At 42.5% G+C, this 22720-nt stretch overlaps 1 protein-coding gene across 2 annotated transcripts in view; it reads left to right on the forward strand.

The window, feature by feature from the left end:
* Positions 1–22720, forward strand: part of KIAA1328 (KIAA1328 ortholog) — a 124039-nt gene that overhangs the window by 61081 nt on the left and 40238 nt on the right. For both annotated transcript variants that reach the window (XM_075840414.1, XM_075840407.1), the window contains 2 exons: positions 5925–6526; positions 12372–12467. In XM_075840414.1, coding sequence (XP_075696529.1) covers positions 5925–6526; positions 12372–12467 — 698 coding nt within the window. The remainder of the gene's footprint in view (positions 1–5924; positions 6527–12371; positions 12468–22720) is intronic.

The following is a 22720-nucleotide window of genomic DNA, read 5'->3' on the forward strand; positions in this document are numbered from 1 at the left end:
AGCCGAACAAATACTTTAATTATTTGATTTTGACCCTGAGATGTTGCGGTAGGAAACTTATCTGTATTTCCAGGGAGCTGCAATTTATCATGAGGCGTATAATGACTTTTAATAGATGCAGGAGGATTATAATTACTGGGTGTCCAGCTGTGATCACGCTGCACCTCCATCACTTCCCAGTCCCTCCTGAGCCAATTCGGCCACATAAAAAGGAAAGGCAGGTTTTTTTGTTTTTTTTTTCTGCTAATCGGCTGTAGAAAAGTTACACCTCGAGGACAAAACTTGAAGGTAAGGTAAGAATTTGAATGAATAATGGGTGCAGCATGATATTAAGGAATTGCAATGAATCCCATAATATAATATCAATATATCAATAGTGTTGAAGGGTGGATACATTTTATATAACGTGGCATGATAAATTTGGACAATTTGTCTCGTTGCTGATTTATTTACGCAAATATTTATCATGTAAAGTGCCACATCTTTAAAGGGAACCGGACACCAGGATTTCCCCTATTAAACCAGCAATGCTTGGTGGAAATGGGTGACAAATAATTTTTATGTAATCTCTAATTATCTTCTAATAGGCTCTGTACCTTTTTAGTATTCTGTGTTTAAGTGTTCCCGAACCGTATGCTAATGAGCATAAGTCATATATTCATTCCTCAAACCTTTCCAAGTTTACCCCACCTCCTCACCTCCCCCAGCACACGCAAAATCCTGCTCTTGCGCATCAATGTCCTGTTCTGGAGAGTGCGCACAACGGGACACCATAGCGGCGCATGCGCAATAACTACATCTAAGGCCCTGACGAAGCAGGGAAGGGTATCAGACCATACATGACAGGCACATGTTTGCTATCTCAGTCGAAATTTTGGCATTCAGGGCGGGCCAGTTTTCAGCGGTGGACGGGTATAAGTAGAGGAACGAACGGGGCTGCCGGATTATAACCATAAAAGGCACAAAATATTTGCAGACTGTTTACGTCGGAGGAGGCGTTAAGGAGAGGGGATAACACAAATGAAATTTTGACAGCAGCGGCCAGCAAGGGGTATGTAAAGTTCAATAGGTGAAATTCTGCTGACTGGTTGCCTTTAACCCCTTTCTGCCATCTTTAGCCCCTTATTGCACCACGCCATACATGTATGGCACCGGTCGGGTAAAGTACTACCTGCCCTTCTAACATCCTGTGTTAACAGCCAGGAACAGAGTGTCAATAGTGACCGCAGCACCTAATGACCTCATTAAAGGCAAAGGGTTAGGGTATGTTGCTCCATTACGCCTGCAAACATCTGCCCATTGCTTGCAATGGGTTTTACGGTGTTCTGTTCCCACGAGGTGTTTTACGCGTCGCTGTCAAAAGACACCCGCGAAAGAAGTGCATGTCACTTCTTGGGACGTTTTTGGAGCTTTATTTCATTGACTCCATTGAAAAACAGCTCCAATAACGTCCGTAAAATGAGTACTTACAAAAACGTCTAAATATCAGGAGCTGTTTACGCCTGAAAACAGCTCCGTATTTTGCGAAGCCGTGTGAACGTACCCTTACATTTGTGACCAATTGGCAGCCACTGAGAATCGATCACAAGGTGCCACATTGATACTATGGCACATTGCATTGACTAACAATAATGCATAGAATTCATTAATAGTCCAACAAAGGATTCTTTAAAAATCAGTCATTCAGGCGAGCGTAATACTCAACCATGTGCTGTGCGTTGAAATCGCTCATAGCACATTGACCCATTCCCATTTCTCTGGGCCCATGCACACGACCGTGGTCTACATGGCCCGTACATCGGCTGGTAGCCCGCCCTGCAAAAAATAGGACCAGTCATTTTTCGGTCCGGGCTCATTGAAATCAATGTGTGCACGGTCCATGAATTGCAGACAACCTGTGGATGACACTCTGCGGCTGTCTGTGTCGTAATCACGGCCCGTGCACACCGCTACGGCCGTGTGCATGGGGCCTTAAGATTTAAAAAAATGAGCATTTGTTACAAAACTTTTTTTTTATTTTTTTTTTGCCGTTTTTATTGAATAAACATGATTAACCATAAAGAATACATAACCCTTAGTCTACAGTTTAACTTTTTTTTAAAGAAATGTTTACTTTTTATTTAAAATGTTATTTTTGGAGCTCTTTCCTACAAAAAAAAGTAAAATAAATATGTTGCATTCCTTATACTCCACTTTGGTGCAATCTGCTTAGTCACTCTCCCAATGTTCTACTTGAATTTGCCTCCATATGTGCAGCCCTGTCTCTAGGGCTGTTGAGATCCTGGTAAGAGTGTCTATCCATACAGAACTTCACTTTAAGGCTGCGTTCACACGAGCATGTTACGTCCGTAATGGACGGAACGTATTTCGGCCGCAAGTCCCAGACCGAACACACTGCAGGGAGCCGGGCTCCTAGCGTCATAGTTATGTATAATGCTAGGAGTCCCTGCCTCGCTGCGGGACAACTGTATCGTACTGTAATCTATGTTTTCAGTACGGGACAGTAGTTCCATCGAAGAGGCAGGGACTCCTAGACTCCATTACGGACGTAACATGCTCGTGTGAACCCAGCCTTATTGTATCTATCGTTATTATTATGGGTAACTTTAAGGCTACCTTCACAATTGACATTTGGGCTTTCCTTTGGGGGTTCCTTCTGGGTAAATTGGATCATAAACTCCTGTTATAGGGTTCTCTTCCTGATCGGGGCCCACAGCTGTTGACGCTTCACCATCAAAGTCCTCAACAATCACCAGAATGGCTTTACTTAAAGGGGTTGTGCATTGTAGGCAGTTTCTTTTTGTTAGAAGGGTTTCTTATTGAAAAGTTGATCAGAATGTGCTGCTGCCTGGACCCCAGTGATCTGGAATCTGTGAGGATCACACCCAACATGCCAGGTCCCAAAGAATGATAGACGCTCATATAACTGAACCCTACTCGAGGTAAAAGATGAGGCCTACAATGGCGTACCCCAATATTAACTGATAATCCTCTAGTAGGGTAAAGGGTTTTCTACTTTGAGAAATTGAAAATTTCTAATCAACGCTCATGGGCCGAACCCTATAATGAATGGTATCCGAGCTGGCAAGAAGACCCAGTTGCCAGGGGGTGCAGTTTTTAGGCCAAATTAAGTTTGTGCTATGTTTTAATTCCGGTGTTTTGCTATAGTAATTTCATAGGCTGGCCATAGAGGTTAATATAAACGGGCTGGTTGGGAAGGCGGCATACGTTAAAAAAAATTTTCCAAAATATACAGAACATATTCCATGGGAAAAATTATTCAGTGTGAAATATTGTGCATTTGAATTGCCCTAAACGAATAAAAAAAAAAAAATCTAGCCGTGTCTGCAGCAGCTATTCATCGCTCGATGTAATGATAATTGTTATATGGATGACCATATACAATCTTGTCCAAGGCCATTTAAGATAATTTTTCTGAATCAATTTAAATGTCTAAAGCCTTTTATTTTTTTTTCTCCCCCCTTTACTTATCTCTTGTGGTAGTAAACATCCCAAAATATGAATGCCCAGGCCCCATGCACACGACCGTAAAAAAACCTCCGTTTTTGCGGACCGCATTTGCTGTCCGCAAAAACGGAGCCATTCATTTTCATTGAACACTGACACCTTTCCGTAGCACTACGGAAGGGTGTCCGTGCCGTGGAAATGTTCTGGGAATTATGGAACATGTCCGTTCTTTCGCATTTTGCGGGCCGTGCTCCCATACTTTGTATGGGAGCATGGCCCGAAAATGCGGCTGTCAGTCAGCGGCTGGCCGTGCCCGCAATCGCGGGCCGTGATTGCGGGCACGGTCGTGGGCATGGGGCCTCAAACTGTAAAGAACTCTTTCCTATATTGATGTTGGAGCTGATTTTCCTCCACACACAAGTGGTGTCCCTTGGTCTATTTTACCGTTCTTGGAATGAATAAATCATGTCCCAGTTATTTGTACTGATGTGTATATATAATTGTTCGTTAATAAGATCCTTTAAGGTGTCTTTTCCAGACTGAACAATTTGACACCTTTCTGTATTTTTACGGATGGGTGTCCGTTCCGTAGAAATGATCCATAGAATATAGAACTTGTCCGTAATTATGGCATGGACTCCCCATAGAAGTCTATGGGCGCTTCCGTAATTAAGAACCGGCACAGATGTGTAGCCGTTCGTAATTACGGAACCATTGCTAGGCGGCGCCAGGTTTGCAGATGTTGCACGTCATTTGTAGTTTTGCACTACACACCGTATTTGCAGATACTGTTCCGTATATGCGGATAAGTTGTGGATGACTACGGATCCGTATTTACGGATGGATGAAAATACGGTCATGTGCATGGGGCCTAAGGGCTTATGTATGTCATGGTGAGGTGCCAACCTTTACCTCCCTCTTTTACCCGGAGCGGAGAACCACTGCAGAGTGTTGCTTTTGCTCTGGGGGAACAAGCCTGTCCATGTATTATTCGGATGGCCTATTCATTTTAGTGGTCGCCTTTTCCCCCCTGCAATAAATCCTAATTATAGAAGTGATTGCTACCGATCTGCAGGTACGTGTCTAGACACAGATCTCATGTAAAGTTATTCTGCTTGCCTTCGTCACCCCTTCACCCCCTCCTTTCTACTCTTCTTAAAAAAAAAACTCCTTGCTAATAACCTTAATCATTTTATTTTGGATACGGGGAGCAGGAGCTGTGCACTGTTCCCGGAGGGACGCCTAAGAACTTATTAAAACATTGCAAGTGTTTTCCTTCTCGCTGTCTGTTCCAGCAGCAGCCTCGGAGCTTAAAGCCGAGCAGAGCAAACCCCCAGGGCCCATTAGCTTTAACTTGTTTACCGCACTGATATCTATATGTTAAACGACAGGAGAGTTCAAGTTATTGAATAATTTAAAATTCTGCTCTAATTGGTGTCATATGACCTGGAAAAGGCCATGGATGACGCCGCGAGCACGCTGCGAAACACTCCTGAATAATTCATCAGCGAGATCATTCATTTGCCGCCGTGTCTTGTTAAGAGACAGAAGTTTGTATGTAATAAAGGATAATGCAACACCTGTAAGTATTTAGTTCAGAAACTCTAAGGTAATCTACCTTGATGATCGCCTCGCGAAAGCCGCCAGTGTGCACCACATAATTATACCGGGGAGATTGCGGGCCATTTTATACGGAGTGGGACGTTGGCAATGTTCATTGTGCAGCTGTTGCAGAACATATTCCACTTTTCCGAGTTCTGCTCTTCATATATTGGGGTAGATATACGATATAACACGACCACAGCAGCCTCGGGAGGGTTTATAACAAGTGCCCTGGACAAATGTATGTTACGGAATTCATGCAGAATAATTCTGCAGCTTAAAGAAGAATGGACACCTACGTCTCCCATATAATCGGATAGACAAACCATACCCTTAAATTCTAAACCCAAAAATGTATAATATACGTAAAGTGAAAAAAATCTGTTCACGGTTTTTCGTCTGCATGTTTTTTGCAGCTCCTGAAACAAAACTTTTTGTAAAAACATGAGTTAACTTCCGAATTGCTTTCATTTTCGATGGGCAATTGGTTGAGGGGGTGGGCTTAGCTGAGGGGTGTGGCTTCACTTTCCTGTTCTCCTATTGATGACAGTAGGGAGAGAGCTACTGCTTCAGCCAGATGCCTTACAGCCAGAGACAGGTCTGATCTGAGGTTTGGGGGGGGGGGGGCAAAGTAGCAGAACTTTTCATTATTCAATGATTTAAAGTCTAGATATAGCTACATGGGATTTGCTGTTCTGCGATTTTTCAAAGTGCATGTGGAGAGTTTGCGTTCCTGTAGCCTAGGCAATCGTACTAAGGCAGGAGCCTATCCTGCAAAATTCCTATGATAATGCTAATAATTTGAGAACGTGTCATCTCAACTTCTAATTCCTCCCCCCACTTTCTTTTTATAGGTCCTTAAAACCCCACAGCAGCCTACAGCAAGTGAACTCAACGGTTCCTACCTTGCCAAGCAGGACCACAAACCCAGTAGTGCGAGTGGAAGCTTGTGCTCCATTGTACCCCAGCCTCTCTGCAGAAGTGACCCTACATCTAGAATCCGTTGTCACTGCATCCCCGGTAAATGCTCTTCTGAAAACTGTCTTCAGAGTAAACACCCTGGTGCCCGGTTACCGAACATGCTTTATACAGACTTACCTTGCAACCACCATTGCAGCAGTGCCTTAAAGCAAGCAGTATCCCATTGCTGTTTACACCCTGCAGTGCATGAGTCCATAGGAAGAGTCCCTCCTGATTTCTCACTAGTACGGCCTCCAGAAGACTGCTCTGTCTCCAGGTGTTCCACCATGTCTGGCATAAATAATGTCGAACAAGCAGGAGTGAAAGATTTAGCCATTAGCAAAGGAATATCAGAACAGCGGAAGCAGGAGCTGTTGCTGCAGAAGTTGGAGGTGGAGATCGAGAAGGAGCGGTTGCAGCAGCTTTTGGCGCAGCAGGAGGTCAAACTACTGGAGAAGCAGCAACAGTTGCAGCAAGCCCGGCTAGAGGCTAACAGGTGAGGATTTAGCTACAAGTGATTTAGTGGTAAAGCGGGCTCTATTGGCCCCCATTACACTGATGCTTGGGTTATATATGGATTAGTTGTCAGGTCTGGCCACTAAGACTGATCCTGAGAAAAGGCTAACAAAGAGGCACTGTGGGTTAGGACATTTTTATTGTAATGTTTTTTATTCACAAAACGGGACAGAATTGAAATGCAAAGTCTCTTAGAAAGTTGCAGCCCTTTTTATTTTTTATTGTCCATAAGCATAAGATTTACTTATGTAAGACTGGAACACGCCTCTGAACACATTTTTGTATTTCGTTTTATATTATTAATCTACATAATAAGTCACTTTGTACATACATTGCATTACTTGTCTTGTACTGAGCCTGAGTTACAGCCTGTATTATACCCCTGAGCTGCATTTACTTGCTTCACAGCTGAAATCTCACCGCATTTACTACTTGTGTCTGCACAACATTTGCACTGGGGATCTGCATACTGAGAAATGTTGACTTTACACAAGGCACTGTATAGTAATCAGATGTTACTACCTCCTACATTATAGAAGCTCAACTAAAATGTTAGTGGTGGGTGTTTCTACTAACGAGTCTACTGACTGTTTCCAGTAACACCTAGCAGAATTGACTGCATCTCTGTATAATACAGGCTGTAACGAAGGATAAGTACAAGATAATTCAAGGGGTTGTCAAGTTTTTTAGTTTTTCGTTACTTATTTGACGAATAGGAAATCATACAGTTTTCCAATATATATGTATTAGAAATTCTGCTCACATTTCTTATAGTGCATGAGGCCTCTGTGACTGTGGAATGGTATAGCCCACAGATTAGTCCTGTGTAGTGTATCCGCAGGATATCTGAATATGTCTAAACATGGCGTCAGTCGTGTGACTACACACTTACGTACGTGTTGCCGCAACATGGGCTATGTGAATAGGACTAATGGTGGAATACTGATAAACAATTCATTCACTGTCTCTAGATTTATAAAATAACTGCCTGTCTCTAGGGAATGTTAATAAAGCTGCTCCTAAGACCCTGGCAGACATGATGAGATGTTTCTGTAGTTTGAAATACTTTAACTTCTCCTCAATAAGGGCCTGTTCACATCAGCGTTGGCTTTCTGTTGTGGGGTTTCGTCTGGTGAACCCCTCAACGGAAAGCCAACCGGAAACCTTAGCTTCCGTTTGCATCACCATTGATATCAATGGTGACGGAAACATTGCTAATGGATTCAGTTTGTCACCATTCCGGCAGGTTTCCGTTTTTTTGACTGAATCTATAGCGCAGTCGACTGATCTCAATGGTGATGCAAACGGAAGTTAAGGTTTCCGTTTTACTTTCCGTTGAGGGGTTCACCAGACGAAAAACCTCAGACTGGACCCCTCAACGGAAAGCTAGCGCTGATGGGAACAGGCCCTTAACGATTATTCACCTGTTCAATACCTGGACAGTGTTACCTGAATGCCAGTGGTCACATGACTGTCCATTCAGTTATCCTATGGGTGTTTTTTTTTAATGAACAAATCTGTGGGTAATACCATCTTTTTTATTTATTTTTAGACTGAGACAACTGCACTGATATAAGAAATGTATGAGAGCAGAATCTTCAATACATGTATATTAGAAATCTATAATAATTTCCTATTCTGTAAATAAATGAGTAGAAGAAATAAAGTGGACAAGCCCTTTTAATGTAAAGTATTCAGTAAAATTAGTTGTTTTTTTTTTTAACGGTGAACATGCACTTCAAAGTTATAGCAATACTTTACAGAGCAAGCCGGAGTATTTACCCGTTCAGGTCACCTCTACATATTCTTAATCACCTGTAAAGTTAAGAAGTTAAATATAAAGTTTCTCTGCTCAGAACTTCACTCCATCTCCTGTCCTCTCATGCGCTTCCTCCACCGGCTTGTTGTCGTGAACGTTACGGCTGCGTTACCAGCCATTCAGCGCGTCGCTTTCGTTCCATTTAAAGGTTCTCGGTGAAATGTGCAGTGTAGGCTTCTGTTCATTGGACTCTCTGGTTCACAGATTCCCTCTGATTCCCAAGAGTCTTAGAAGATAGACAGGAGTTTTATTTCTTAGATCTTTACCAATATGTAAGACCTCTCAGCCTAAAAGTCCATTTTACTACAAAATGTCCTATGATATATTGATTTACTATATGAGCACGTTCTGAACGTATACGGGGAAGTTAACAATGCGACTTTTGGGTAGTTTCCGCCACTTTTGGAAGGAAATGGGCAGAGCTTAGTGGAAGGGGCGTGTCTTAAAATAGAATTTAAAGACATTGTAAGGTTCTTGGTAAAAAAATTGTGTGTGTGTATGTGTATATATATATATATATATATATATATATATATATATAATATATATATATATAGGCTTGAGAAAGGCTCTAGTGGATAGAGCTGAAACGTCGCACTTGGGGCCAATAAAGTACCCTCTTTTTTCCACTTAATCTATGGTGTGCTGCCTATTTTTGCATTTCTGTTGATATTGAGAGCTTGGTCTGCTCCCTGGGACCTGCACCCACATCTTCTTATTCACCGGTGCTGCTGGATTTTGTTTTTTGTCTATATATATATATATATATATATATATATATATATATATATATATATATATATATATTAGTATGACTACTATACTATAATACTGCCTCCTATGTACATGAATACAACTTCTATAGTACAAGAATATAACTACTATAATACTGTCTCATATGTACAAGAATAGAGATGAGCGAACCGGGACAACCGAACCCGGTTTCGGTCCGAACATCAGGAAAAGTTCGGTTCGCAGCGAATCCGAACTTCACCGGGTTCGGCCGAACACGTTTTGACCGAACCCGGTCAAAAATATTATACAAATCGGCAGCCACTTGTCTCTATCAATCACTGATAGAGAAAAGAGGCTGCTGATTAAAAAAATAAATAAAAAGCATTTCATACGTACCCGGTCGTTGTGTTGGTGACGAGTCCCTCTTCTTCATCCAGTCCGACCTTCTTTTCTGACTCTGCAGCCTGTGATTGGCTGCAGTGGTCACATGGGCTGTAACGTCACCCAGGGATCTCGAGAGGGACGCGTCACCAAGGCAACGGCCAGGAGACCGGACTGGAGGAAGCAGAAAGTTCTCGGTAAGTATGAACGTCTTTATTTTTTTTTTATTTTTTTTTTTTTTACAGGTTGATGTATATTGTGATCGGTAGTCGCTGTCCAGGGTGCTGAAACAGTTACTGCCGATCAGTTAACTCTTTCAGCACCCTGGACAGTGACTATTTACTGGCGTCGCCTAGCAACGCTGCCGTAATGACGGGTACACACATGTAGTCACCCGTCATTATGGGGCCTCATGCACACGACCGTAAAAACAGCCGTTATTACGGGTCGTAATTACAACCCGAAATAGCGGGCCCATAGACTTCTGTTAGCCACGGGTACCTTCCCGTTTTCTCACGGGATGGTGCCCATGCCGTTAAAAAGATAGAACATGTTCTATTTTTTTATTTTACGGGCCGTGCTCCTATACTTTAATGGGAGCACGGCTCGGAAAAACGACAGGCTGCCCATGGCCGGCCGTGCTCATCTCCTGAAATACTCTGTGCTGCCTTAAACTCTGTGGACAGGTCAGGATCCTGTTTCTTTTAAATGTTGCACTGTAGCGCAGCCTTATATAGTGGATCGAGCGGGTTCCCCAGCAGCATTTAAAAGAAACAGGATCCTGACCTGTCCACAGAGTTTAAGGCAGCGCAGCACAGAGTATTTCAGGAGAGGAGCCTGTGATTGGCTGCAGAGGCCGGTGCAGCCTGTGATTGGCTGCAGAGGCCGGTGCAGCCTGTGATTGGCTGCAGAGGCCGGTGCAGCCTGTGATTGGCTGCAGAGGCCGGTGCAGCCTGTGATTGGCTGCAGAGGCCGGTGCAGCCTGTGATTGGCTGCAGAGGCCGGTGCAGCCTGTGATTGGCTGCAGAGGCCGGTGCAGCCTGTGATTGGCTGCAGAGGCCGGTGCAGCCTGTGATTGGCTGCAGAGGCCGGTGCAGCCTGTGATTGGCTGCAGAGGCCGTCACGTGGGATGAAGCGTCATCCCTGGAGGCCGGCCTTCTGATGTCATCCTGACGTGCGTGACCGCCACTACAGCCTGTGATTGGCTGCAGTGAGCGGCGACATGGATGATACGTCATCGCTGGAGGCCGGACAGGAGGAATGTAAGTATGAACATATATATATATTTTTTTTATTTTTATTTTTTAATTACATTCAAATTGTATTTTCCGTGCGCCGAGCATGTACTGTCAAGGTTGCTGAAAGAGTTAGTGCAGCCCATTAACTCTTTCAGCACCCTGGACAGTACCATGCTCGGCGCACGGAAATTACAGGTTCGGTCCGAACTAGTTCGGTCCAAATCAAACTTTTTCGTGAAATTCGGCGAACTAGCCGAACCGAACTTTTCATAAGTTCGCTCATCTCTATACAAGAATATAACTACTATAATACTGTCCCTATATACAAGAATATAACTACTATAATACTGCACTGTGTATAAGACTATAACTACTATAATACTGCCTCCTATGTACAAGAATATAACTACTATAATACTACACCTATGTACAGGAATATAACTACTATAATACTGCACCTATGTACAAGAATATAACTACTATAATACTGCCTCCTATGTACAAGAATATAACTACTATAATACTGCCTCTATGTACAAGAATATAACTACTATAATACTGCTCCTATGTACAAGAATATAAGTACTATAATACTGCCCCCTATATACAAGAATATAACTACTATAATACTGCCCCTATTTACAAGCATATGACTATTATAATACTGGTCTCTATGTACAAGAATATAACTACTATAATACTGCTCCTATGTACAAGAATATAACTACTATAATACTGCCCCCTATGTACAAGAATATAACTACTATAATACTGCACTGTGTATAAGAATATAACTACTATAATACTGCCCCCTATGTACAAGAATATAACTACTATAATACTGCACTGTGTATAAGAATATTACTACTATAATACGGCCCCCTATGTACAAGAGAATATAACTACTGTAATACTGCCCCCTATATAGTAGAAAATAACTGTTAACATACGTGACATGATCGCCTAAAATTACAAGCGCTCAAAGTTTGAGGCTCTTCCAGTAGAGATTCTGATGACATTTTCTCTTCCGATATCTGCCACTTGCAGTGTGGAGACTTGTTGTGCATCCAGTTCACCAAATACACAGTGTGACATGTCGCATTGTCTTGCTGGAAGATTCCATCTGCCCCAGGGAAGACTAACAGCATGTATAGGTGGACGTGATCCGCAACGATGTATTCGTACCTAAATCGGTTGAGAGTGCCTTCCATATGGATGAGTGGGTCCAGAGCATGGCCCACTATTTTCAGACTTATTTTGTTAATCGTCTGAACATACCCTAAGGCTGGATACACACGAGGTCATTACGTCCATATTTGACGGACGTATTTCGGCCGCAAGTCCCGGACCGAACACAGTGCAGGGAGCCGGGCTCCTAGCATCATAGTTATGTACGAGGCTAGGAGTCCCTGCCTCGCTGCCGGTCAACTGTCCCGTACTGTAATCATGTTTTCAGTACAGGACAGTAGTTCCACGGAGAGGCTGGGACTCCTAGCATCGTACTGTGTTCGGTCCAGGACTTGCGGCCGAAATACGTCCGTCAATTACGGACGTAATGACCTCGTGTGAATCAAGCCTAAAGGTTGAACGGGACTTCATTCTGACAAATACTGAAAATATAAACTTTTTTTTTTTTTCTTTTTGTTTTCCAGAACTCGCCCAAATCCTGAAACCAAGATCAGGGAGAGTGCAGTTGTCTCCACACCTTTACCTGGAGCAGTCAAGTTAATGAATGGTTTAAGATACAGGTAATAGTTTTTTTGTTTTTTTGTTTTTATATAATATTAACCCCTTCAGGACTGAGCCTGTTTTGGCCTTCAGGACGAAGACGATTTTTAAAATCTGACATGTCACTTTGTGGTAATAACTTGGGAATTCTTTTACCTATTCAAGTGATTCTGAGATTGTTTTCTCGTGACATATTGTACATTATGTTAGTGATCAAATTTGGTCGATAAATTCAATATTTATTTGTAAAAAAAACACCAAGATTTGGAGAAAATTTGCAAAAATTAGCATTTTTCTCAATTTTAATGTATCTGCTTGTAAAACAGATGGTAATACCACACAAAATACTTACTAGTTTATATTTCCCATTTGTCTACTTTATGTTTGCATCGTTTTCTGAACATTCTTTTATTTTTCTACGTTACAAGACTTAGAACTTTAGCAGCGATTTCTCTTATTTTGTAAGAAAATTTCAAAAAGCGATTTTTACAAGGACCAGTTCAGTTCTGAAGTGGCTTTGAGGGCCTTATATATTAGAAAGTCCCCATAAATCACCACATTTTGAAAACGGCACCCCTCAAAGTATTCAAAAAAGCATTCAGAAAGTGTTTTAACCCTTTAGGCGTTTCACAGGAATTAAAGCAGTGTAGAGGTGAAATTTACAAATTGCATTTTTTTTTTTTTTTTATAAAATTCATTTGTAATACATTTTTTTCTATACCACAGAAGGTTTTACCCGAGAAATGTAACTCATTACTATTTATTGCCCAGATTCTGCAGTTTTTAGAAATATCCCACATGTGGCCCTAGTGCGCTGATTTACTGAAACCCAGGCCTCAGAAGCAAAGGAGAACCTAGTGGATTTTGGGGCTTCCTTTTTTTAAAAAATATATTTCAGGCACCATGTCAGGTTTGAAGAGGTCTTGTGGCGCCAAAACAATAAAGACCCCCAAAAGTGACCTCAGTTTGGAAACTATACCCCTCAAGGAATTTATCTATGGGTATAGTTAGCATTTTGAACCCACAGTTTCTTTTGCTCAATTTATTTGAATTAGTATGTGAAGATGAAAATCAACTTTTTTTTCTGAAAAAACGTAGACATTTTAAATTTTTTCAAGGAATAAAAAAGAAAAAACACCCCAACATGTGTAAAGCAATTTCTCCCGATTATAGCAATACCCCATATGTGGTAATAAACTGCTGTTTGGACCCACAGCAGGACTCCGAAGGGAAGGAGCACCATTTTGATTTTGAAATTCTGATTTTGCTGGAATAGTTTTCAGTGCCGTGTCGCGTTTGCAATGCACTGGAGGGAACAAAATAGTGGAAACCCCCGAAAAGTGACCCCATTTTGGAAACTACACCAAGGAATTTGTCTAGGGGTAAAGTTAGCATTTTGACCCCACAGTTGTTTTGCTGAATTCATTGGAATTATTCTGTAACGGTAAAAATCTACTTTTTTTTCTGAAAAAAGGTAGCCATTTTTAATTTTTACAAGGAATAAAGGAGAAAAAGCACAGCAACATTTGTAAAACAATTTCTCTCGATTACGGAAATATGCCATATGTGGTAATAAACTGCTGTTTGGACCCACAGCAAGACTCAGAAGGGAAGAAGCGCTATTTGGCTTTTGGAGCTCAAATTTAGCTGAAATGGTTTTTGGGTGTCATGTCGCATTTGCAAAGCCCCTGAGAGGCCAAAACAGTGGAAACCCCCCAAAAGTGACCCCCATTTATGAAATTACATCACTTAAAGTATCTAGGGGTATAGTGAGCATTTAGACCCCACAATTTTTTTCAGGATTTATTAGAATTAGGCCATGAAAATGAATATCAACATTTCTTCCACTAAAATGTTTAATTTTTTCAATTTCACAAAGGATAAAGGAGAAAAAAAGCACCCCAACATTTGTAAAGCAATTTCTCCAGAGTACGGCAATACCCCACATGTGGTCATAAATGGTTTTTCATTAGAAAGTAATTAACCCTTTCCGGGCTGAACCATTTTTTTCTTTTCCTTTTTTAGTTTTTCCCTCCCTGCTTTCCAAGAGCCATAACTTTTTTATTTTTCGGTCAATAGAGCGGTATGAGGGCTTATTTATTGAGGGACGAGTGGTCGTTTTTATTGGTATTTGTTTTTTGTACATACAAATTTTTGAGCACTTTTTATTACATTTTATGGTAGAGCCAAGGTGACCAAAGAATAGCGATTTTTGCAGTTTTAAATTCTTTATTTTTCATGTGAGACGCTCCATACATCACCCCCCCACACACACACACACTACGACATGCTATGTCGTGGTGCGCGAAGGGGTTAATGTGCAGAGGATGGTGCAGAGTGAAAATTAAAAATTTCCACTGATGTGCCATTTTAGTGCACTACATGTTGTGCCCAGTTTGTGACACTGAAGACAAATAACTCATAAAATAATAACCAGGTTCTCCCGGGTATGGCGCTGCCATATCCGTGGAAGTAAACTGCTGCGGGCACGCTGTAGGGCTCAGAAGGGAGGGAGCAGCATTCGGCGCGCAGATTTAGCCTGTTAGTTCTGTGGCGTTTTACTGGTATTTCAGTTTATAATGTGGGGGCATATGTAATCTGCGCGGAGAACATCAGGGTATAATAAGAGGGTATAGTAATGGGGTAAATAAATAATAGTCCGCAGATGTGTGGCCGGTGTTGCACTGATAAATGGCGCCCAATCTTATCCGCTTTTGGATCACTCTGCACAATTTGCATCGCCATATTCTGAGAGCCAGAACTTTTTTATTTTTTTCACCACCGGAGCCGTGTGAGGGCTTATTCTTTGCGAGACAATCTGTAGTTTTTCATTGGTACCATTTTGGAATACCAGAAATTTTTTTGATCACTTTTTATTCCATTTTTTGGCAAGCAAGGTGGCCAAAAACCATCAATTCTGACAATTTTTTTTTTATGGCGTTCACCCTTTTTTTGTTTGTCACTTATAACTTTTAATTTTACACTTTTTAAAAACATTTTTTTTTTTTTTTTTACTTGTCCCACTAGGGAACACTTAGACTTGCAGCTCTGGTCGCTGCTGGAACACATTACACTACACACGTAGTGTAATGTACTCTAACTGTCATTGTGACGTGACAGTCACACTGACAGGAAGCCTCGGAGGACCGGCCGGAGGCTGCTCCTCCGAGGCTTCCGTGCATGGCAACCCGGAGGTCATTGTCTGGCCTCTGTTTGCCGTGATAAGGATCGCCAGCCCCCGCAAATGCATGTGGGGGGCTGCCGGTCTGCTCTAAACCTCTTCAATGTGGGGATCGCAATCGACCACCACATCGAAGGGGTTAATTGACGATTTCAGTGGAGACAGGACGCTGATCGGCAACGGGGAGAGCAGGGCAGACACCTTGCACAGTTAACCGCCGCTACGGTGTAGCGACGCGCGGCGGTTAACTGTTAAAGCGCGGACGTAACTGCATGCCCAGGTGCGCGAAGTTACTGCTCACCTGGGCGTTCATGTACGCCAAGGTGCGGGAAGGGGTTAAAGGAATCTATCTCAAGAGTAGGCCCTTTTATATTAAAATATATCTGCAATGCTGGGGTATGCTTTCTGTTTCCATACATACACCGAACTACCACTGTTCTTGCCAGGAAGGATGTACATGTGGATTATGATTTGGATGCAAACGAGGTCTGCATGAGACAGAATCTCACAATAGTGCAGCCTCAGGCTTTGGGCCTGTAATTTCAAGCAATCAAATCTCCGCATAGAGGAAAGATAATGGGAAAAGCTTTTTCGATAATGTCCACTAAAGCCTTCTGGTAGGTCTCCTTTTAAAGCAAATCTGTCTTGAGAATATACTGTCCTATTTAACGGCAGCGTGTTATCATGACGAGTCTGCTGGACTATTCTACCAAATGGCACAAAACAAATTGTGTCTTTTAGATAATAGCCAAGAAGAGAGAATACAGCAGATTTATAGTTTTGAGTCTGCAGTGTTCATGAGTTCAATGCTTCGCCCGTCTCCTCCCAACTCCCTCTCCAGTGATTTACGGCGGGTGATTAGTACAGACCGCTACAACAACGCCACATGTGGTCCCTACCGGTAAGTATTATGGACCCATGTGCGCCTCGTGAACCTATGACATTCTAGACGAGAAAAAAATAGTTCTGATGAGACCAAAAACTCGAATGTCTGAAAAGTAAAGTTATGGATGTAAGCCAAACATTTAATACCAGCAAAACCCACCGTCCGCCCAGTAAATCATGGTGGTAATAGTATCTTATATTGGGGAATGTTTGGGCACCAGCAGCTAAGTGGTTAAGGTTTTGTGACATCCCTCATAGGCTCTTGAGCGTATAAAGACCCTTTACTGCTGAATGAAAGAGTGAAATATATATATTTTCTTCTCCTTTAGTCTTTCAGGCCTCTATTAAAAATTACCATTTCAGTGGTGTCGGTGAGCAAAAAAAAAAAAAGTCTCCTGGGGCCTCCTAAAATAAGCTTCTTATCCCCAGTTGGAATAGCAGAACATTCACGGCAGGACGGAGGCAGCTGCTGCTGGAGAGTCATGACAGGGCAGCAGTGAAGCAGAAACACACTGACTGCCTGTGAATTAGCTGCAGATAATTCCAAATTTCACATGCTGTCAGGTTAAGGCTGAAGGTTTACCGTGCAATTCTGTTATCCTGCTAAAGCCCTAAGACCTTACTGCTGCCAGCGCTCACATATAAAACCCTGTGCAAAGTCTTTCAGACTCCTCGTCTCCCGGTACACCGCCGCCGCCTTCTTTATAGAGTAGATTCTGTAGTCCGGCACCTCTGATGTTACAAAATAGGTCATGTTTTTTTGTTTGTAATCACGTTCGACCTCATTGGAGTTGCACATTACAATTTTATCTGGACCCGTTGCTGCTTTTTTTGCTTGGTCAAAAATAACCTATCCCGAGATCGGGTTCCGCACCCCTCCCGATTTACTGCACCCTTTGCTGAACGCCGGTCCCCAGTACTGTGTATAGATCTGTCTTCTAAGATTGTCTGCTGCTTTTTCTGGGCTTTTCTCAATCGGGACTCCTTTTCTTCAGTCAGGTCAAGTTGCTCCCCATCCTGTGAAGATGAATGTCACCGCTCACTGGTCAGTCTTTTAGATCATCCTCCACCTATATGTTGGCATTGACCCATGTGGAAAGTGCTAGAGTAATCTCATCCTTAATAGAAGTTGTCTAGGATCAGGGATTTCACCGGCCGGGAAGTTACTGATACGCCAACACCAGGTAGCGTATAACAGAATCGGAGTGAGGTCCCACAGTTCCCTTGATTTATAACAAAAGGTATAATGGAATACATTATGATGTACATCCAATCATTCGATGAGCCTCTGGTATTGACCACCAATCAAAATAAGTTTAATATGCATAGATTATTGCAGGAAAAATGTTATATAATTCTACATACCTGCTGAATGTCTACTGATAACAAACTTACTGAGCTCCAATGCAATACACATTCTTCTTGGCTAAACAAATTATACTTTACCAGAAAGTTATTGTAATACATTGATCGCTATCGCAAAAGCTACCGTAAACCTAAAATATTTTTGCGTCAATGAGCGTCGCGTCCTCTTCTTTCCAACCCGTTTCTTGACCAGTGGAAGGTTCTTCACATGGAGTTTTTTGCAGGCAGAAAAATCTCCCTCAAAATTCCTTCAGGAATTTTGTATCAGATTTTGACCTGCCTGCACTTTCTTTGACGCAATTTTCACAGCGTTTTTCGACCATCGTTATTGAGCGCCGCTGGCAAAAAACACAGCGAAAACCGATTTCTTTGCCTCCCATTTCGATGGAAACTGGGAAAAAAAGAGCAAGGCACCTTTTTTTTTTTTTTTTTTTCGCCGCAATCGTTTTTTTTTCCGCCTGCGGGGTGAAAACTCCTTAGTCTCCCATTGAAATCAATGGGAGACTACGTCGGCTGGTTTTTGGCGCAGTTTCCGCATCAAAAACCGCGCCAAAAACCTCTGTGTGAACTAGCCCTTAGGGTGCAGTCACACTACGCAGATTTTGTTGCAAAAATTTTCTGCAGCAGGCATGTGGATTTCTGCAAGTTCCATTCAGATGAATGAAACTGATTTTCAGTCACAGAAAATTTTTGCAACAAAATCTGCCACAAATCGGCCTAATAGTCGACTCCACTTTTTTTTAATTTCTTTTTTTAATTCATAAACATTGCAGCAGCCTTGACTTAGCCGAGTTCTTAAAACCAAGGTTTCAGCTTAATATGTGCAGGGACATTTCTCCTGGTGTTTTGCCTGGTCTTGTAATTCTCCTCCGTGCCCTTTTTTAAATAGAGAGAAGTTGCACACGGCTAAATAATATGCAGAGCTTATTTATACTTAGAAATCTATTGCCCTGCGAGCTGCCAAGTGATTAATAGGACTAACATTTAAGAGATAAATATCCGTATACACAGCAACATTACTGTGCATCCATTAAAGATCCAGCACATACGTACGTGGTTACACAAGCAGACTCCTGATTTCTGCCTTTGTCATGACAAGACACCTCACCAGAGTTGGTGTATATCGGGTGGAGGGGGAGCGGTTTCTGAGGCTGGATTTATACAAGGCAATTTTTTGCCGTAGTCTAACTGAAAATGTTGGATTATGGCTGTACTATCTGTGTAAAAAGGGTCAAATTATAGATCCCTGAGCTCCTAAAATGGTCTGACCAGCACTAAAATTGTTCCTATCTAATCTGCATCATCCCTGCTACACGATTGCATAATCCGTGATCATTGAGAGCGCCTCATAAGGGCGAGAAGCAGAGATATCTATAGCTATATTGATTTCCAGTAAAAAAAAAATAAAAAAAATAGAAGTTAGCTACTTCCTTTCTTATTGATCTTACTATTGAAGTTCACTTCCCAGCGTGGATGCGTCAGAGGGGTTATCTCACTGCAATTAACTGCCAGGGGGACACCGTTACTCAGTTGATAAGGTTGAATAAAACACACCGGTCCATCAAATCCAACCTGTGATCCTACCGTGTTGATCCAGTGGATTGCAAAAACCCCCATGAGGCGTTTGCCAATTGCCCCATATCGGGGGCAAAAACTATTTCCCGACTCGAATAATGCCCATTTAGAACAAATCCCTGGGTGACCATCTCCAGAATCAAACACAAATAACCTATGATATTGAATCTAAAGGCAGCTAGTTCAATTAACTGGTTCCCGACCGTCGGTTGTCTATAAACGGCCGGCAGTCGAGGTCTTTAAAACCTGCGCCATAGCAGATATGTGGCGAGGGTTTTAGCTGACTGCCCAAGCGATCAGGCAATTGAATGTCGGGAGCCTGTAGAGAAGACCGAAGCAGCATTCACTGCTTCTGACTTTAATCACTTCTACACAGCACTTTATGAGCACAGTGTATAGAACAGAGTCAGCGCTGCTGTCTCTATTGGTCCTGGTGATCATGTGACAGGTCACATGATCGTCGGGATACTGTTAGTGGCAGACTGCTGCTGGATCTAACTAGACCCAGCAGAGCCCTATTAGTGACAATAGTCACTATGAGGGCTGATTTCCCCTATTACAGTAGAGAAATAAGGTGTAAAAGAAAAAAAAGTGTAACCAAACTAAATAATAAATATACATAAAATACCCACCCCAAAAAAAGTTCCCGTGCCAATCCTTTTCGTAACGCTAGCCCTGACCTATTTACCCTAAAATAGACATGTATTATATCAATTTACAGAAGGCAATGACAAATATATATATATATTAGAAATTCTAAAATCGCAAAAAGGGTGTGTATAAATATGATAAAAAAAAAAAAAGAAACTTCACTAGCCCAACAAATAAAAAAGTTATAGCCGTTTAGCCAGCATTAGTTGAACAGTGTCTGGTCCTCAAAGCTCAAAATAGCCCGTTCCTGAACCGGTTCATTAACCATCCCAACATCCTGTGGCAGCGAGTTCAATAGTCTCACTGCCCTCACAGTAAAGTCTGTGATGATGGTGAAACCTTCTTTCCTCTAGACCAGGCGTGGGGGTCGTCCGGCCTGCGAGATCATTTGGTCCAGCCTGACCTCACTTAGACCGTGCTGCTTCCGCGTCATTCGCTACTTGACTCTGTCCGCCCTACTCACTCGCGTTTAGGAGCAGGAGAAGGGCAGACTGAGCCAAGTATGGCGGCGGCGGTCTGAGTTAGGTCAGTGCGTGCCGGCCCAAGAGTGGACCAGTCCGGTCACCTGACCGGAGTCGGTGATGTGATGTGAGGTCAGGTGACCGGACTGGTCCACTCCCGGGCCATAACACAGTCCGGTGACTGGACTGGTCCACTCCTGTCACAGCACACCCCGACCTCACTCTAACTGCCGCTGCCGCCGTTTTATTTCCTCCTTGGCTCTGTCCGTCTGCCCTACTCACTCGAAGTGAGGTCGGATGACCTTTTTAAAGGTTTTTTTTATTTTTTTTCAATCCAGGGCATTTATGATATATCCACAGGATATGTCAGATGCGGTTCCCACCTCTGGGTCCCAGATCTATCTATAGAACGGGGCCCCCTAAACCCCATTCTACCTCTCTGTGTTGTGGCTGAAGCTTGCGACTTCCGACCATGAGGAAGAAAACAGAGTAGCTTGCTGAGCTACGCGGTTTCCATAAATCCCATAGAACTGAATAGTAGTTACGGAAACCGCGTAACTCGCATGCTATGCTGCTTCCGTAACTGCCATTCCCTACTATGGGAGTTATGGAAACAGCACAGCTCAGCGAGCTACGCAGTTTTCTTCTTCATGGTCGGGAATCAGCCGGAACACAGAGAGGTAGAACAGGGTTTACGGGGCCCCAATCTAGAGATAGGTGTGGGTCCAAGAGATAGGACATGCATCCGTCTGACATTTATCACATATCCTGTGGATATAGCAGAAAAAGAATAGCGACAGCACACTGCGACACTAATGCCACCTAAACCACTAATTATAAATAAATATGCATTACTGCTAAATCTACTTACAATAGGGAGGTTCTTAGTGCACATTTTGATCAAAAAGTGTTTGCCCACCCGCCACGACAAGGCGACCTCTGTAAGGTGGGAACCTACGCTGCACATACACCCAGAACTGGGACTAAGCCTACATATATACCTGGGGATGGTAGGATCCAGCATTGAACTAATTATACTCACCCAGGGCAGAATGAGAGGCGTGCAAGAACAAAAAAGGAGGCAGTCACTAACCCAACATATATGGATGTGCACCTGTATACACATTTGATATCATTTAGTTGGAATGTGCTGTTCAAATTTTTGTGTTTTATAATATAATGTGGATATGTCATAAATGTCCCTGATGGGAAAACCCCTTTAAGGTAGTCTGAACGACTTACTGTTGCAAGCAGTTCTTTTCAAAACTTACCAAAGTGTCGACCGATCCAGACTGACCGACGCAGTAGCAACACCAATACCGGCTAACATCACATGCCTAACCAAATAGAAGCATTTCCAGCCATCACATTGGGGGTGCATTAATTCAATGTTTGACCTAATTTTTAAGTTTATAATTTTGTATGGCCCGCGAATGATGTTCTAAATATCCAAATGGCCCTTAACAGAAAAAAGGTTCCCCACCCTTGATCTAGACATAGAGGATGCCCAATTGTCATGTTGACAGTCCTGGGTTGGAATAAATCATTAGAAAGATCACTGTACTGTCCGAATTACAATGTACAAATATATATAATTGATTTCCCCTTTTTTCTAAACTGAATAACCCCATTCCCTTAATTACCTTGGTTGCCTTCCTTTTGTACCCGCTCTGGTTCAGCCATGTCCTTCTTATACACAGGTGGCCAAAGTTGACTAGTGATTTGTATGGAGGCAAAACTATGCTCTTGTCATGAGCATCTATGCCTCTTTTGATGCATCCCATGATTTTATTTGCCTTGGCAGCAGCTGCCTGGCACTGGCTGCTAAAGTTAAGTTTACAGTCGACCAATATCACCAAGTCCTTTTCAGCAGCAGTTTTACCCAGTGTTTTATCTAATATATAGTTGTAGCATTTGTTTCCTCAGCCCAAGTGCCTTACATTTATCCCCAAGACAGGGACAACTACAGTCAGGCTAATTCCCATCCGTGATAGCAGAAGTCTTGAGCACAAACTGCTGCGCTTACTAGACAAAGACTGCACATAAGTTGTCAGAAGCACATGCACGGCTTATTTTTTGGCTTGGGGTACAATTTAAGGCAGACCTATTTGTACTGGAGATTTCTCATCTTCTTGTTCTCAGATACTTACCCCCC

This window comes from Rhinoderma darwinii, chromosome 1 (genome assembly GCF_050947455.1).
Source record: "Rhinoderma darwinii isolate aRhiDar2 chromosome 1, aRhiDar2.hap1, whole genome shotgun sequence".
Taxonomy (NCBI): domain Eukaryota; kingdom Metazoa; phylum Chordata; class Amphibia; order Anura; family Rhinodermatidae; genus Rhinoderma; species Rhinoderma darwinii.